Here is an 18,863-nt window from a genome sequence, read left to right on the forward strand (position 1 = left end):
TTCATGTCACACTACAGGTGATCCCACCACACTACACATGCTCATATACATGGACACACTTCCACAGACCCCCTCTCGTACACACATTCGCAGTCACTCTCTCAGGCATATACCCCTTCATACTCATGCACACACCTATGGGATGCATTATGTTTTGTATAAAAAGCACAATCTGCAGACACAGCCAGTCAATACGGCAGTTTATAAATCCCTACTTTGGAAATAAAACCAGTCTGACAGATACAAACAGACTTGAAAAATTAAAACCAGTATAACCAGCATTGTCACCTTTATTCTGATAAAACCTGAAGTTATCTTGGGGCAGTGACTTGCAAGAAATTCTAAGGTTTACATTAAATCAATCGAAGCCTGCACCCTCAATCTAATCGATTAAAGGCTTAATAGCCATCTAGTTTGTTCAATATATTCATATAAATATGACCCTTTGATCTTTTACTTATAGCTTCTGCGTCCAATGTATTCTCTCCCACTAGCTGCCTGAGGAAGGAGCAGGGGCTCCAAAAGCTTGTGCTTTCGAATAAACTTGCTGGACCACAACCTGATGTCATGCGATTTCTTACTTTGTCCACCCCAGTCCAACACCAGCACGTCCACATTGTTGTCAAAGGATGCAGCGGGACATAGATCAGTCACAGATATGGGCGGAGAAATGGCAAATGGAGTTTAATCCAGATTAAGAGAGAGGTGCTGCGCTTTGGGAGATCAAAATGTTAAGGAAAAGTATACAATTAACAGCAGGACTCTGAACAGCACTGATGTACAGAAGGATTTGGGGTTCAAATCCATAGCTCTCTGAAATTGGTCACACAAGTAGATAGGATGGTAAAGAAGGCGTAATGGCACGCTTGCCTTTATTGGTCAGGTAATTGAGTATAAGTGTCAGGATGTCACGTTGCAGCTTTATAAGACTTTGGAGAATTATGTTCAATTCTGGTTGCCACATTACAGGAAGGACGTGGAGGCTTTGGAAAGGATGCAGATGAAGTATACCAAGGAGAGGCTAGAAACACTCAGGTTGTTTTCTGTTGAGCAGCAGAGGCTGAGGGGAGACTTGATAGAAGTTGGTAAAATTATGAGATGCATAATTTTATGTTGGTGGTCAGAATCTTTTCCATCGAGTTGAAATCTCGAATAATAGGAGGACATGCATTTAAGGTGAGAGGGGGAATGTTCAAAGGAGATGTGAGGGGCAGGTTTTTTTAAAAAACAGTGGTAGGAGTCTGGAATGCACTGCCGGGGTGGTGGTTGAGACTGATACAATAAGGACATTTTAAAGACTTTTAGATAAGCACAGGAATATGCAATGAATAGATGGATATGGACTAAGGGCAAACAGAAAGGATTAGTTGCATTTAGCATCATGTTCGGCACAACGTTGTGGGCTGAAGGGCCCATTCCTGCTCTATGTTCTCAGCACCCAAGTAATTAAATGCTGAGAGAATCCTTTTGAACCTTTTTGGCTCACCACTAATTAAGGCTGTCAAATGATCAACCTCAAAGCCATTGCTTTGCTACAAGCCTGATTACCTGCCTTCCCAGTAAGGGAGAGGCTGTCCTGTCTGTTGCGTTAGAGGAAGGGCCTCTAATTGTATTAATTAGTTGAACTAATCTGGGATCAAGAGCAACAGTGGGTGGAATTCCTCCCAATTCCCAACCACACCATCCACTAACAAAAGGAAAAAACAAACTTTTCTTGCTGGTTAATCCCCTAAAACTTGGACCTCTAGGCGACAATCTCTAGGATCCAGAAAATGCTGGTCTCGGATTGGCTGGCTAGGCGAAAGTGAGGACTGCAGATACTGGAGAGGAGATTCAAGAGAGAGTGTGGTGCTAGAAAAGCACAGGTCAGGCAGCATCCGAGGAGCAGGTGAATTGATGTTTCAGGCAAAAGCCCTTCATTGGGGATGAAGGGCTTTTGCCCGAAATGTCGATTCTCCTGCTCCTCTGATGCTGCTTGACCTGCTGTGCTTTTCCAGCACCCCACACTTGACTCTGATTGGCCTGCTGCTTCTGGTGGGGCTGGACTTCAGTAGAGAGAGGACAGTGATTCAGTGAGAAATTCACCAGTCAGCTCTTAAACAGAGTTTGGAGTTTAAGATTGGAACTTGGTGTGGTTAGCTCTCTCATCAATGGAAATGGAGAATCAGTTGAACATGAAGACTCCCCCCCCCCCCCCCCACCTCCACACACACACACACACACACACACACAAACACACACACTTTGTGCATGAAGCACTAAATGTTAGCTCTGTTCAAAACAACAGTAATCTGGTTGTCACATAGTAGTCACTCCGCTAAATAGAGTTAGCAAAGCCTACATTAGCATTCCATCATCATGTTTCCCAGGAAGTTGGAATCATAAGATCACATGACATGAGAAAGCAGCAGACGATTCAGCCCAATGATTTTGTTTTGCCAGTCAATGAGATCATGGATGATCTCGTCATTCTCAATTCATTTTCATGCCTTTTCCCCAAAGACACAGACAGGCATGTTAAAAATCTGTTTATCTCAACCTTGAATATACTTACTTACCCAGCCTCAACAGCTCCCTGTGGTAAAGAATTCCACAGATTCACTGTGCTCAGAGAAGAAATTCTTCCTCATTTGTCTCAACTGGGCAACTCCTTACTAAGATTAGATCCTAGACTTTCTCACAAGGGAAACAACCTCTCAGCATCAACACAGTCAAGCCCACAAAAGGATCATTCTCATAAACTTGCCACTCATTCTTCTAAACTCCAATGTGTACAGGCCAATCTACTCAACCTCTCCTCATAAGTCAGTCAGTCCATATCCAAGATGGACCTAGTGAAACATCTCGACTGCCTGCAATGCTAGTATATCTTTCATTACAGAAGAGGACTAAAACTATTCACAGTATTCTCGATGTTATCAAACAAGTGTCTTGTAAAGTTTTAGCAAGACTTTCCTGCTTACAAACTTCACTACCTTTTAATAAAGGCTAACATTCCATTTGCCTTCCATAGTAACCGCTGAACCTGAATGCTAACATGCTATGATTTATGCATTAAGATCCTCCAAATTCCTCAACGCTGCAGCTTTCTGGAGTTTTTTTCATTTAAATAATATTCAGCTCTTCTATTCTTCCTGCTAAAGTGCACAACCTCATATTTTCCCCACATTATATTCTATTTGCTGAGTTTTTCCCCCATTTCCCTAACATGTCCATATCCCTCTGCAGACTGTCATCTTAACCATTTGCCTTAACATTTACTTTTGTCATTAGCAAACTTGGTAATAATACATTTACTTCCATCATCTCAGTCATTAACATTGGTTGTAAATAATTATGGCCCCAGCACTGATCCCTGTGACATGCCATGAGTTACGGATTTGAATCCTGAAACTCCCCTTTATCCCAAACCTCAGCCTTCTATTAATTAGTCAATCCTCTGTCCATGCTAACATGCTACATCCAATGCAATGGGTTCTCATTTTATGAAGTATGTAATTAAGTTGATAAGTCACCAAAACTGGATGTGATGCGGAGGGAAGGAAGGATAAAAATTGCAGAGTGCTGGCCAATAAACTTCAAGTTTTCCTTGGGGTGTGATCCCAGAGAATGGAGAGAATTGCAAATGTTGTACCTTTCTTCAATACAAGGTGTATTTAGCTTTACAGATCAATCAGTTTAACCTCAGTGGAGGATAACAATAGTCTAGGACCAAAATTAAACAGTGACTTGCACACACGCAAATTAATTAGCTATTTCAGCATGGATTTGATGAAGACATTTCCCTAACCAATTGAGTTCTTGATGAAATAATACAGGGTTTATGAGAGTAATGTGATTTAAGGTGGTTTATGTGATCTAATAAAATCCAATATAAATATGATTGCCAGACGTATCAAAACTCATGGATTAACATGGCAGTAGCAGCATAAATATAAAGTTGGCAAGCTGACAGAAAACAGCAGTAATTAGATTTTGTTTTTGGATAGGAGGCTGACATATAAGGGTCACTTTTTCTAGTGAAACATTTACTTTTCCATTAGATTTTGGCATTGCTGTCAGGTTAGCACTTGTTGCCTAACAAGCGGCTTCCTGGGCCATTTCAGAGAAGAGTTAAGCGTCAACCACACCGGTGTGTGTCTGGAGTCACAAGGCAGGCAGACCAGGCAAGGTTACATATGAGCCATTCAAGTTTTTTTTAAAAACTTGAATTTGAAAAACACTTCATGGTCACCATTGCTGGAATTATCTTGATTTTTATTTCTAATCTATTTGACCACATGTCCCTGGACCATTAGCCTGGATTAGATCACTTTACAGTGTGGAAACAGGCCCTTCGGCCCAACAAGTCCACACCGACCCGCCGAAGCGCAACCCACCCATAACCCTACATTTACCCCTTTACCTTACACTACGGACAATTTAGCATGGCCAATTCACCTGACCTGCACATCTTTGGACTGTGGGAGGAAACCGGAGCACCCAGAGGAAACCCACGCAGACACGGGGAGAATGTGCAGACTCCACACAGTCAGTCGCCTGAGGCGGGAATTGAACCCGGGTCTCTGGCGCTGTGAGGCAGCAGTGCTAACCACTGTGCCACCGTGCCGCCCACTAGACTGGACTCCTGCATGATTACCTGATGTCACTACAACTACACCACCACAACCCCTGGATTAATTACTCACAACATGGTGCACAAAGCACAATTTCAAAGTTTACATATGGCATAATTTGGAAGTATTGGATACCATGAGGAGAACAGTGATAAACCTCAAGTGGACATAAGCTGATTGAATGAGAAGTGGCATATGAAATTTAATACAAGACTGATTAATTCTGTTGGGAAGAACAACAGGAGATAATATCAAAAAAAAAAAAGAGTACAGATGCAGCTAGACATCAGAACATAGTGACCAATAGCAGGAGTAAGCCATTTGGCTCCCCAAGTCTACAGAATTCTACCATTTGATAAGATCATGGTTGATCTGTCTGTGAACTTAACTCCACATTTCAGCTTGCCACGTTAACCATTTATTGTCTGGTTGATAAAAAGTCTGTCTAACTCAGCCTTGAATATATTCAATTATTCAGTTGCTCTCGGAAGTAAAGAACTCCAACAATTAAACAGCCCTATGAGAGAAGTATTTTTTCATCTTCATCTTAAATGAGAGAACCCTCATTTCAAGTTGTATTACCTTGCCATTCTCAGATCCTCCAGGAGATGAAACATACTCTCAACATCTACCCAGTCAAGAATAGAATTTCAGAAATGCTGGATTTCTCCACCATTTTCGACATTTGTTTCAGATTTCCAGCATCTGGAATACTTTGCTTTTACAAATTTGGGTTTCACAAATAAAAAGGTGTAGACTACAAATCCAAGGAAGTTATAACGTAACTTTATAAAACATTGAAATAAAACAAAGAACTGTGGATGCTGGAAATCCGAAGCAAAAAAATAAACTGCTAGAGAAACTCAGCAGGTCTGGCAGCACCTATGGAGGGAAAGCAGAGCTAAATGCTTCGAGTTAAAGGTCATTGGACTCAAAGTTAACTCTGCTTTCTCTCCACAAATGCTGCCAGACCAGCTGACTTTATCCAATAGTTTCCATTTCAGTTTTTAAAAAAATACTGATTTGCTTTCAACAAGAGCACTGTGTTCAATTTTGGTCTATGTGCTTTAGGAAGAATTAATGTATTAGAGATGATGAGAATAGTTTCGGGGGGGTGGGGGGGATGGACTTCAGTTACATGGTTGGACTGCAGCAATTGGGTCAGTTCTCCTTAGAACAGGATATTGACAAGCGATTTGATAAAAGATATTAAAAACTATGAGAAGTCTGAACAGAGTATACAAAGCTATTCTTGTGTTCCTCTAGCACCACTAATCCAGAATCTGGTTTCCAGCATCCGCAGTCATTGTTTTTATAAAGCTATTCTTTCCACTGGCAAAAAAGTCAAAGAATGGAGCACAGCAGTTAAAATGACTAGGAATATATTCTTAAATTGTAACTTGATATTTTTACATAGCAAGTGTTTGATATGTGCTGCTTGAGAATACAGTGAAGTCTAAACTGTAGCTTTCAAAACAAACGTATAGTAAAAAATTACAGGTCAACGGAATCAAGTACAGGGAACAAGAGTAGCTAAAATGCTCGTAGAGAGAGGAAAACAAGTAGAATGAGCTCCATCTGTATTATAATTATTCTTTGTATCCAGTCATGGAATAATAACTCATCCCCAAATTGTTTATAACTGATTCCAAAGTCCTAACAGATCTTTGATTCTATTTTCCACATGCCTTCTGAATCCATGCATTTATTCAACAGGTTTTCCATCTCTACCATTGATGCCTTTGTCTCTAATATAACCTCCTTTTTCATCCCTATATTGTCTGAATCTGTGCTAGACATTTTTGTGTGAGCTGCAATTTCCTTCCAGTTAATCACTGGGTTGACTAAAGCCATCGTCTCCGGCCCGCACTGTAAACCCAGTAATATGAACAAAGATTCAATCCCATTCCCTAGACATCATCTGGGAGTTTCAATTCAACTGTTGACAATTTTAGTACTTTTTCTAACCTCAACCTTAGTTTCTGATATATTTCCTCTTCCTACATATCTTTCCTGCCACAAAGACAGCCTACTTCTACTTGCATAACAATACAAATAATTCCTCCACACACCACTTCCATCATCGCAGTTCATTTACCACTGAAACCCTATACCATATGCTTGTCCCCTCCAGCTTCAATAGACTTTGCTAGCCAATCTTCATGACCTCAAGTATAAAACTTGAGGTTTATGTTTCTTTATGGTTTCAGCCCTTCTGTTCCTAGTATCCTCCAACCCTACAACTGAATTCTCTGCTTGTTTGATTCTGGCTTTTTGTGAATTTCATCTCCCTTTGCTCAACAAATGGGGTCTATGCTTTCTACTACCTAGTTCCCTCAAACTAGGATTCTCTCCATTAATCTCTTCTGCTCTCCAGCTCTACTTTAAGATGCCTCTTAAAATCTACCTTTTTGACTCAGTTTTTTGGCCATCTCCATCACTACCTTTGGATTGCTGTCAATGTTTAGCTAAACGCTTTTTTTTTTAAGATTAGATTACATTACAGTGTGGAAACAGGCCCTTCGGCCCAACAAGTCCACCCCAACCCGCCGAAGTGCAACCCACCCATACCCCTACATTTACCCCTTACCTAACACTACGGGCAATTTAGCATGGCCAATTCACCTGACCTGCACATCTTTGGACTGTGGGAGGAAACCGGAGCACCCGGAGGAAACCCATGCAGACACGGGGAGAACGTTCAAACTCCACACAGTCAGTCGCCTGAGGCAGGAATTGAACCCGGGTCTCTGGCGCTGTGAGGCAGCAGTGCTAACCACTGGGCCACCGTGCCGCTTCTGAGAGATGCCTTGACATGATTTTTAACTAAGTCTATGGATAAATTAAATAATGTTTAGACAGACAACAATCTGTTCCTTATTTTTAAAATTGCTGAGAAATTTAACTGGCAGCCAAGTTGGATAATCTCATGTGAATTGATACGCTGTTTTTAAACAAGCAAATAAAATGACAGACCTATCCTCTAAACAGTTTGATTGCATCAAACAGTTAGCACAGTATGAATTCAAAACAGAATTGGCCAAGTGTTTCAGAATGATGACAGCTGTTGCATTTAGGGCAGAGTATGTTTGAAAGTTTGGCACTGACACAAGATTTGCATCATCTTAAGCTGGGTTTATATAAATTGCAAAGAGGTCTACAGAGGAACCTCGATTATCCGAAAATCAATTATTCAAATTTTGAATTATCCAAAGATGATATCAAGGTCCCGCAAAAACATTATATCAAAAAGAGGTAAGTGTATTCGATTTACCTGTACTGAAGAACATGTGAAAACGCTGGCCAAAACACAAGCACCTCAAGCATCAACAACTGGACAATTTTTAGCTAAGAGTTAGTTACACAGCCCTTTGCAAAGAGTAAGTGTTTTACAGTATTCCCGTCACTTTACCAGGCCGTTTCGAAAAAGAAAATGGCCGAGAAAGTAAACACATGCGCGAGGCAGTGCTTCGGTCTTTCTGTCACAGCACAGTTCCCGGAAACTGACAAATGCTCTTGCGATTGGAGAAACTGTTCGGGACGTTATTTAATGCTGGGAATTCTTAGAGTATTTATGTCATAGTAAGGGTTTAGTCCTTCTCAGTTTAACCTGTCATTTGCAGAATGCAAAGACTAGCTTGTTTAAATAGCAGACTCATTAAAATTATAGATTTAAACAAATTCTCCGGTAGAGCACAGCACTAGACCAGTATGGCTTCCCTTGTTTAAGGGAAAAATCGATTATCCAAATAATCAATTATCCGAACGAAACAGTGCATGCCCATCTCATTCGGATAATCGAGGTTCCTCTGATTCTTGTCAGTTTATAATACAAAGACTAGAATATGGGTCAGAGTATTGAGATATAGGAGTTGGGAGCTCACGTTATGGTTGCACAGGACATTGGTTAGGCCACTTTTGAAATATTGTGTGCAATTCTGGTGTCTTTCCTATTGGAAGGATGTTGTGAAACTTGAAAGGGTTCAGAAAAGATTTAAGGATGTTGCCAGGGTTGGAGGATTTGAGCTATGGGGAGAGGCTGAATAGGCTAGGGCTGTTTTTCCCTGGAGCATTGGAGGCTGAGGAGTGACCGCAGAGGTTTATAAAATCATGAGAGGCATGGATAGGATAAATAAACAAGGTCTTCTCCTTAGGGTGGGCGAGTCCAGAACTAGAGGACATAGGTCTAAGGTGAGGGAGAAAGATGCAAGAGGGACCTAAGGGGCAACGTTTTCATGCAGATTGTTGTGTATATATGGAATGAGCTGCCAGAAAAAGTGGTGGAGGCTGGTACAATTGCAACATTTAAAAAGGCATCTGGATGGGTATACAAATAGCAAGGGTTGACAGGGATATGGGCCAAGTGCTGGCAAATGGGACTGCATGGTCTGCATTGATGAGTTGGACTGAAGGGTCTGCTTCTGTGTTGTACATCTCGGTGACTTTAGGACGATGTTATAGTGCTACTTGAAGCTGAGAGAAAAATTATACCACAAACCATAAAATAATTACAAACCTGGAACATCAGATTCATTAAAACATTGCAGCTGTGTGTCTGTAAAGCAGAGTTGAAGCATGCTGTCCAAAGATTCTCATACTGATATGCAAGGCCATTTTAACATTTTCTATATTATGCCATTCAATGTTCAGTCTACCATGCCCATTATACTATTCAAAATCTTTTCCTGTTGCTAACTAAGTGAGCTTGATATTTACCCCCATTTCAGGTCCACTTCTCTCAGGAATGATGTCATGTACATTTTTATAATATCCAAGCCCCACCATGGTAAAACGGACCATCACTCCCATGTACAAGGCCAGAATTGGAATCAGAAGAGGCTCTGTGCATTCTAGATGACTGTACAGCAAAATGGATACAAATACAATCTGGAAAGAAAATAAAAATTAAGCGAAACACCAGCTTCTGGCTTGGCAATAGTTAAACGAATGTGAAGCACATGTTAATAAGCACACAAAGGCAAAAATCATTTGGCTACCAACCTCTTGTAATACTGATTTTACAAAGTTAATTACATTCCATTAACAGACTATATTTTACATAAACACTGGAGCATTTTATGTTGGAAGTGTTACATAAATGTGAGTGGTCAACATGATCACTATGATAATGGCAACAGAGTGCAATTTAAGAAGAAAGTGTTATTGACTGAGTTCTGGGGAAGTGAAACATCTTTCCACTTGCATCATATGGATTTACACATCAGGTGCAATACAGGTCAACATACACCTAGCCAGCTGCTTTCCTTCTCTCAATTTGCTGCTTTAAACCTTTGGATTCCATCCTGATTTTCTCTTCTCTTTACGTGAAGAAGTGGAAAGTTGTAGAGTGATGCACAGTTCTATTCTATGACTGTTAGGCAATATAGAGGACAGCTACAAGCATGATCCACATGTTAACAGGGCGAGCAATAAAAGGATGAATAATAGGAAGCGAGCATTCAAAATGAGTTTTATAGATTTTTCAGAAGTGTGTAGAAGATACTCCGTAAAAACAATAACATAACAATACTTAATCTAAGTCAGCTTAATGTGAAGGGGAAAGCTCAATAAGTGTAAGTTTAAGACAGAATGCAGAAATTATATTGTGCTAAAGAAAATGATCAATGGCTCAACTCAGCTGTAAGGAATAGTTGTTCAGGATCATAAGAGGAGATGTTTAGATTAGATTAGATTAGATTACATTACAGTGTGGAAACAGGCCCTTCGGCCCAACAAGTCCACACCGACCCGCTGAAGCGTAACCCACCCATACCCCTACATTTACCCCTTCACCTAACACTACGGGCAATTTAGCATGGCCAATTCGCCTGACCTGCACATCTTTGGACTGTGGGAGGAAACCGGCGCACCCGGAGGAAACCCATGCAGACACGGGGAGAACGTGCAAACTCCACACAGTCAGTCGCCTGAGGCAGGAATTGAACCCAGGTCTCCGGCGCTGTGAGGCAGCAGTGCTAACCACTGTGCCACCGTGCCGCCCACATGTTGTACTAAGATATTAAGGTTCATATCCTCGAAAGAAGAAACAAATTGACCTTCATCCAAATCAATAGCAATGACTCAAATTCAGAACACTTCACATTTTTATTAGGAGTAGTGAAAGATCTCTCATCACTTTTGATCACTTCTTAAGAATGAAAGAATGGCTCAATAACCTGTGAAAGTGATTTTTTTCCTTCATACATATAACTAATACACCATTTCAAAGTCACAATCTTTCCGGTTTATTTGTTGTACCTCATTCCTTGTACAGGTCTCTTAGTCAAAAATGTTAAAAAACTTTCAATTCAGACCTCAAGGAAAGGCCAATGTTTACATTCAGTATTTGTTATGCAATGTCAGTGTTGAATTTTGAGCACAACGCTGCCATCATACAGATTTTACTGCGATATTCTACAGAAAGGATCTTAAATGAAACATTAGTTGCTACAGGAGATCCTTAAAAACACAATGAGAATCTGTGGTTTATATCCAATAACAACTTGCCTCTTGGCACATTTCACAGAATTTGACCATTATATCTGCATTGGCTCTTCAAGTTTTACAACAGAATGCCATTCTCCTGCCTTTTCTCCATACCCTTGCACATTGCTTTCATTCAAACAGTAATCAAATGCCCTCTTGAATGCCTCAACAGATTCTCTGCCTATCAAACTTCTAGGCACTGAATTCCAGACCTGAACCACTCATTGCGTGAATAAGACGTTTCTCACAGCACACGTGTTACTTTTGGAAATCACATCTTGTGCCCTCTCATTCTCGATCCTTTTACAAGCAGGAACACAGATTTCCCGGTCTACCCTACCCAGAACTCTATGATTTTGAGAACTTCTTTCAGACCTCCCCTTAGACGTCTTCACTCCAAGGAAGCAGTCTTAACCTCCTCAATCTACCCTCATAATTGAATCATTTTTGTCAATCTCCTCTGTGTTCTCTTGAATGTATTCACACCCTTACTGTACGGAACCTAGAATTGTACACAATACTTCTGTTGATGTCTAATAAGTGTTTTGTTCAGCATAACCACTGGGCTCTCATACTCTACGCTCCTACTAATAAAGCCCAGGATACTGTGACCAAACTGACCGTTCCATATTTCCAGAGTACAAAAGTATAACTTAGAATTCAGAGTGATCACTGAGTTACAGTGGGTGTGTATTTTGGTTAAGACAGCTATCCAGCAAAGCATAATTGAAATCTTTGAATTTTTAAAAATTCACTTCACTTATAATGCTCATACATCAGAAGAATCTTATGAAGGAATTCAAGGCAAGAATATAATTAGAATTGTTTTAGATGCAGATAATAAGCTTTAAAACCTTATTTTCCCCTTTTCCTCTCCCCAAGTCTTTGAAGGCAGAAATAAATGATCTTTACCTGAGCAATGACATCTGAAACAGATGCACAGCCCACCAATAAACTGTACTTATGTTTCAGCAGAATGCCAGCATGGGTCCATGCCTAAAAACAAACAAAAAAAAGGTGTTAAATACAAGTAATTCAGGACCCATTTCCATTGAAGATCAGCAATACAAGATGAGCATCCAACTGTTGAGTATACAAACAGATTTATACATTCAAACCATTGCATAACCAGTTCCCATTGATGCTAATGGGATAGCAAATCCATTTATGTAAAACTGTTCTGCCCAGAGCAAAAGGTCATTAAAGTCTTCTTTTTCATTGCGGTTGTAGGGTGGGAGGAAGAAAGCAAGACTTCCTTCATTTTCTTGCTGTATTGTTTTCCTTAGTTTCTTGCTCAACCACCTCAAACTGATAAATAGCTCTGAATCTATTGTCAATAAAGCCAGTTGCCAGTAAATCTCATACAGTCGTAGGGATCTACAGCACAGCAAAAGGCCCTTTGGCACATTGCATCCGCACCAGTCAAATATAACCACCTAACTAGTCTATTATTTCCAACCTGGAACTCTCCCGCATTTTCCCTTCTCTGTTTGGCAGAGACTACACTGTACTTAAAACTCCAAGAACAGTAAATGAGAGTTGAATGAGTTTCTGTATATATCTGTTTAGTTGGGCAAGTGAATGCAGGTGAGAACAGTGCTCAGCTCTCCTGTCACGCACCTCATATTCAATGCCAACATAATAGATCAGGCCAGCTGAGGTCCTGGAAAACATTCATAAAATCAGATTCTATGATATAGCAGGGAAAGAAAGCTCCAGGGAAATAGAAGAATAAACAAAGCTAAACAGATCTTAGTTCAATCCTGTAAAAAGGGTTATCAGAATTCTGCTAAACTGAAATTCCTGAGTCTCTGTATAATGGGTGAAATTATTATCTTGCTGAAACTGTGTAAGGTTTGTATGAAATCTGCATTCTATAATGATCAAGCCCATCGATCATAAACACCATTATGTAAGAATCACAAATCCTGAACCTGTCAGCACAAGCAAAAATTCAAAGTTATACAAAATTTCTTCACATGCTTTCACGTGAGAATCACTCGAATAAGCGCAGATTAGATAAGCCTGAACAGGAAACAGAATATAGTATCTTCCCAGGTTTGCATGAACAAACGTTCTACTTACAGTTGTAACATGTTTTTCCAACCAGTGGGGATCTTTTGCCATTTGCATTATAAATAACTCCAGTGCTCCATCACAAAACTGTTCATATACTGAGATTTAATCCATTGAAGGTACATTAAACTGTTTTGTCTACATAATCGTGCACATGTCCTAATGAGTGGTCATAATGAGATAATAACTTATGGTTATCAAGCAAGCCCAATTTGTGAATGTGCTTTTAGAATACTGCAGTCATTTTAAAGTTTCAAGAAAAATCCTCTTGCATAGCACAAAATGATTTTTTCCGGACGTTGTCAACGATCCTAGTCAGATTTTAAATACCCCCAGGTGTATTCCCTTGCACCTGTACTCTGAGTGTTCTGGAACTAATAGGGTACAATGCATTCCTGGACAAGTACACCCAGTCAATGCTCATCTGAAACATATTCTAGCATAATTGCAGTATAAATGAAGAGAACTGAATCAGGTTTGTTGCACATATAAATCACAGAAACATTTGCAGAGGGAATTAATAAACAGGTGACATTGAATGACTTGCATTTTCCACAAGAGATTAGGGAATTTCCTGAGCAGCAACCAGAGACCAGAGAAGTGTTACTGGAGTAGTGCGATGTACTAAGATGCTGTGGAGTTGGGAAGTTGTGGAGGTGTTGTGTGCAGAAGAGGTGGCATTTTGCTCTTATTTTACATGTGTCAGCATCTAATCAGACACCAGTTGGCAGAATTTCACACAGATGCAGTGCACTCTCTTTGGCTGAAATGTTGGGGGGCAAGTCTGTCTCCTTTTAGTTGGTTTACCTCCAGCCATTTAGCAGTCATTGGGCTGAGGCACTTTTGCACCCATCCAGGAGGAAGCCCCGACTCAAAGCCTACTTATAATCATCTTTGCATCTCAGGTTTTCCAGTTCACTATTTACCACATCACCAATTTACATGTTATCTGCAAATTTACTGATTAAACCTTGGACATTTGTGTGCAGATCATTAATGCACACTACAAACAGCAAGGGACCCAATACCAAACCCTGTGGTAAACCATTGAACACAGGCTTTCAGTTATAAAAATACCCTGGATGGGGGGCAGAGGAGATTCACCTCCGATATTCACATCCAAATCATTTATATAAATGACAGAGCAGTGGCTCAACCACCAATCCTTGCAGCACACTGCTGGTCACATAATGATAGGTTCATAAGAAAGATCAATATTTGCCTTTCACTGCATAATACAAAAGCTTAAGCAACACATCATAAAATTAAAGACCTTAATTTACCAAGGAATCCAGCATTGGGAAGGCAGCCAGGTATAGGAAGGCCTTTCTTGTTTTACTTCCCACAGAGTCATTCACATGATGTAATTTGTTAATAATGTAATATCCCAGATCTGTATATGCTAAAAACAGACAGAAAAAAAGGTATTAAATTGAGCACAGTCAAAGTCATAGCTAACAGCTGACTGACCAACTATAAAGGTTTGAAGGATCATTTTCTCTAACCCCATTTTAAAATAAAGTCTTTGAAATGTGGTCTGTTAGCTATAAAGTCTATTACAGTATTGAAATTGTACCTAAAGCTATGTTATAGTCAAAATATCTAAAGATTACCCTGCAGTGAAGGAATCAGTATGGCAAATAGTTTGCCCTTATATACACACACAAGTCTAGGATACAGACTCAAACCAGGGTCGTCTCCTCATTTATTAATTATACATTATTTGGGAGTTACTGTATTTAAGGTGGTGAGTAGCCATTGTTAACGCAAGCCAAAAGTTTATTCTGTTGGGGTTGCATGGTACACAATGTTTCTGTAAATAAAAGCCTGCAAGTACTTAAAGATTAGGTTCCATGCAACATATGACAGTTTACTGAAATAGAATAGACTGACAACTTTAAAAAAAATCAACAAAATAAAACTTGAATACTTAACAAATAGAATATACATGTTTATCAGAAAGCAAGTGTTAATCATATTGCAAAACGGAACAAATTCCTGTTTGATCCTGAATATCCTAATCAGGTCAACAGTGGTATGGCCAGTGGTAAAGTGACATTCTCTGTCCCCATGATTTGGAGATGCCGGTGTTGGACTGGGGTGTACAAAGTTAAAAATCACACAACACCAGGTTATAGTTCAACAGGTTTAATCGGAAGCACACTAGCTTTCAGAGCGCCGCTCCTTCATCACCTGATGAAGAGGCGTCGCTCTGAAAGCTAGTGTGCTTCCGATTAAACCTGTTGGACTATAACCTGGTGTTGTGTGATTTTTAACTTCTCTGCACCCTTGTACTACTATTTTAAATAGCAACCTCTATTGTACCCACATTAATTTTTTCCGATCATGCAAGGCAGCCATTCTTCTGTCCTAACAAGTCGGAATTTTGTAAAAAATCATGTATTGCGATTTTACATAGAACCTATAGCAGTACAGCACAGGAACAGGTCCTTCAGCCCACCAGCTCTGTACCAACTATGATGCTATTCGAAACTAATCTCATCTGCTTGCACATAGTCCATAACCCTCTATTCCCTGCCTATTAATGTATCTGTCTTAAATTCTGCTATCGTCTCTGCTTCTATGATGTCCCCTGGCAGCACGCAGACATGTAACAGTGTTAAAAAAGAACTTTTCCTCACTCACCTAACATCCATGTCCTTTAGTACTTGACATTTCCACCCTTGGAAAAAAAAAGACTGCGACCAAGCATACAACTAACCACTCGTCCCAAAAACTTTAGACACTTCTTAATGATGGCCCTCAGCATCCGACACTCTAACAAGAACAATCCAATTTTGTCCAACCTCTTATGGCTAATACACACAAATCCAAACTGCATCCTAGTAAACCTCTTGTAGCCTCTTCCCTATAGTGTGGTGACCAGTACTGCACACAATACTGGTCTAGTTTTGTACAGTTCCAACATGACATGTCAATTTTTATTCTCAGTCCCCAGACCAATGAAGACAACCATTGCCTTCTTTACCACCTTATCTACTGGTGTTGCCATTTTCAGGGAGCTATGGGCTTGCACTCCAAGATCCCACTGAATACCAATGCTGCCATTTCCTGTGCACTTTCCTCAAATTTGTTTGTGATGCATTGGCATTCATTGGAAATGTGGGGAAAACATGCCAAACTCAACATAGCCCTTCGGTTGGCAGAAATTTTCACCTTATTAGTTTGGGTTGGCATTGAAAGCTAAGTCCCAAGAAATGTACTAAACCATGTACTTGCACCCATGGAGCAACAAATGCTACTGGCAGTTATCACTCATACTTGATTGTTTTTGAGAGATGGTGGTGAACCTTCTTGAACTGCTGCATTTCACGTGGTGTAGAACACCCGCAGTGCTGTTCCAGCATTTCAGGATTTTGATCCATCAGCGATGAAGGAATGGTGAGTTGTAATTCTCAGTTAGGATGATGTGTGACTTGAACAGGCACTTTCAGTGGTAGGGATCATCAGGTGGTAGGGATCATCAATGTGGAAGATAATTCATATACAAAATGAATGATAGGTCCTTAGGGAGTACCGAGAAGAAAGATTGTACAAGTGTTGTACAAAATGGGGTACAAGTCCATAGACCCTGGAAGATATCAGCACAGTTAGGATGCTAAAGGTGGTATGTGGGATGCTTGCTTTCAATAGCCAAGGCATAGAACTTCTAGCAAAGACACCTTGTTACAACTTTAGAAAATATTGGTTCGGCTACATGCGGAATACTGTGCGCAAGCCTGGTTACCACGCCGTCAGAAAGTTTTGACTGCAGTGGAGAGGGTGCAGAGGAGATTCATCAAGATGTTTCCAGGATGCGGAACGGACTTTAGTTAAGAGAGACTGGATAAGCTGTTCTCCCTGGAGCAGAAGAAGCCGAGTGCAAATCTGATCGATGTTTACAAAATGATAAGGTGCATAGACTGAGTAGATCATGAGAATCCCTTCCCTATGACAGGTATGTCTGAGACTAAAGAGCAGACTTTTAAAAAAGGTGAGGAGCTAATGGCTTAGAGGAGATTGATGGAAAGATTTTTCTCAACCAGGTAGATATGGTAGTTGTATGACTTGAGGTTGGACTATCACCACCAGAGGAGCTTTGAGAAGGTTCATTAGTGAATCTCTACAGCAGAAAAACTAGTTTTGGCTGCATGAATATTAAACAGGATGTGCAGAGAGATGGGAAATAATCTTTTTATTGATAGTTAAGTAAAATCTTCATCACTTTCCACGTCTGCCACTCAAAACTCCATGTCTGAGGAAGTGTCCTGCTCCTATACCAGCTCAAAAGGCCTCCAGTTTGGCAGTGGTGAACAGATAAATACCGGCTCCTCTTTCCTCAGCCTTTGCTTTCTGTCCATACAGAAGGACAAAACAAGTTAGGCATCAAGCAGTGCTGAGGGGGGAACCCTTACAGCTGGACTGTTCAACAGATACATGAAGGATTATTATGCCTTTTCCAAGCTTAACTCTTGTGAAAGATAGGTACCACAGAGGAAGTAGATTCCTGTGACACACCTATACAGGCAATGCAACTAAAGAAACAGACAAGAGGCCTGGTGTATGCATTAATGACCATATTAATTGAGTGCTCCTTCAGACCCTACCCACTTTTATTGCACATTCCACCAACTTGTCAATCTAACTCATACCTGCAATGCAGAATATGTCGTCATTTACCTGCACTGGACAGTCTGCAGTGCCATTCCGTGGCTCTCTTCTGCTGCAACCAGATCTTCTGGTGAACCAGGAAGATTGAGACATACTGGCAGGAAACAAAGTCCTATTATCCTGTTCATTTACCACCCCTATGCTAGCTGACCAATAATGCTTTCCAGCTAAGCAGCTTGCCAATCTTAGATGGTCACAATCTTGCCCTCTTTTTAATCCTCAGTTCACTCTCACTCTAATGTACTCCAGCCTGTGAGATAACTATATTCCTTCATTTTTACTTGTTGAAAATCCAGCTCCTCCCTCCTGGTTTTAATCACCCTTTCCTTGTTAGTCATGCTGCGAAGGTTAAGTAGTTATTTCTTTTCCCTCCTTTAAATCTATCTTCTCAACTGAGCTGTTTTACTACCTCTGCTCAAATACATCAGTGTGTCAAATGTTGTTGGAGAAGCTTGTGAATTTTTTTTGACATTTTATTACATTAAAGGCATGACATAAATACTAAGTATTGTCACCTGTTCTGGAAAATATTATTAATGCTTCCTTCTTCAGGATTCATTTCAGGACAATGGCGCATGCACAGGATAAAAGAATTCAGTGAGATTTTAAGAAACTAAAAAGCATGCAAGACAGGCCAACAACAACAAGAAAAGCAAAACCCGGTGGATATTAGAATTCTGAAATAAAATTAAAAAGTGTTGGAGATAGAGAGAGATCTGGAGGTGCTGGTGGACTGGGGTGGACAAAGTTCAAAATCACACAACACTAGGTTATAGTCCAACAGGTTTAATTGGAAACACTAGTTTTTGGAGCGCTTCTCCTGTACACAAGTAGTGCTTCAAAAGCCAGTCTTTCCAAATAAGCCTGTTGGACCATAACCTGGTGTAGTCAGATTTTGAACTGTGTAGAGAGAAATAGTTAATGTTGAGTCCTGTATAACTCTTCAATACAAACAAGTTTAAAACAAACTTAAAAATCACAACACCAGGTTATAGTCCAACAGGTTTAATTGGA

At 40.2% G+C, this 18,863-nt stretch overlaps 1 protein-coding gene across 2 annotated transcripts in view; it reads right to left on the reverse strand.

Annotated features, from left to right (window-relative positions):
- LOC122549740 (progressive ankylosis protein homolog B-like) overlaps window positions 1–18,863 on the reverse strand; it is a 117,723-nt gene that overhangs the window by 65,957 nt on the left and 32,903 nt on the right. For both annotated transcript variants that reach the window (XM_043689675.2, XM_043689673.2), the window contains exons 3-5: window positions 14,462–14,580; window positions 12,015–12,098; window positions 9,333–9,503 (exon numbers count right to left, since the gene is read on the reverse strand). In XM_043689675.2, the coding sequence (XP_043545610.1) occupies window positions 9,333–9,503; window positions 12,015–12,098; window positions 14,462–14,580 (374 nt within the window). The remainder of the gene's footprint in view (window positions 1–9,332; window positions 9,504–12,014; window positions 12,099–14,461; window positions 14,581–18,863) is intronic.

Source organism: Chiloscyllium plagiosum, unplaced genomic scaffold, assembly GCF_037043375.1.
Source record: "Chiloscyllium plagiosum isolate Xiang-an unplaced genomic scaffold, Cpla_swu_hap1 HiC_scaffold_5, whole genome shotgun sequence".
In the NCBI taxonomy this organism is placed as follows: domain Eukaryota; kingdom Metazoa; phylum Chordata; class Chondrichthyes; order Orectolobiformes; family Hemiscylliidae; genus Chiloscyllium; species Chiloscyllium plagiosum.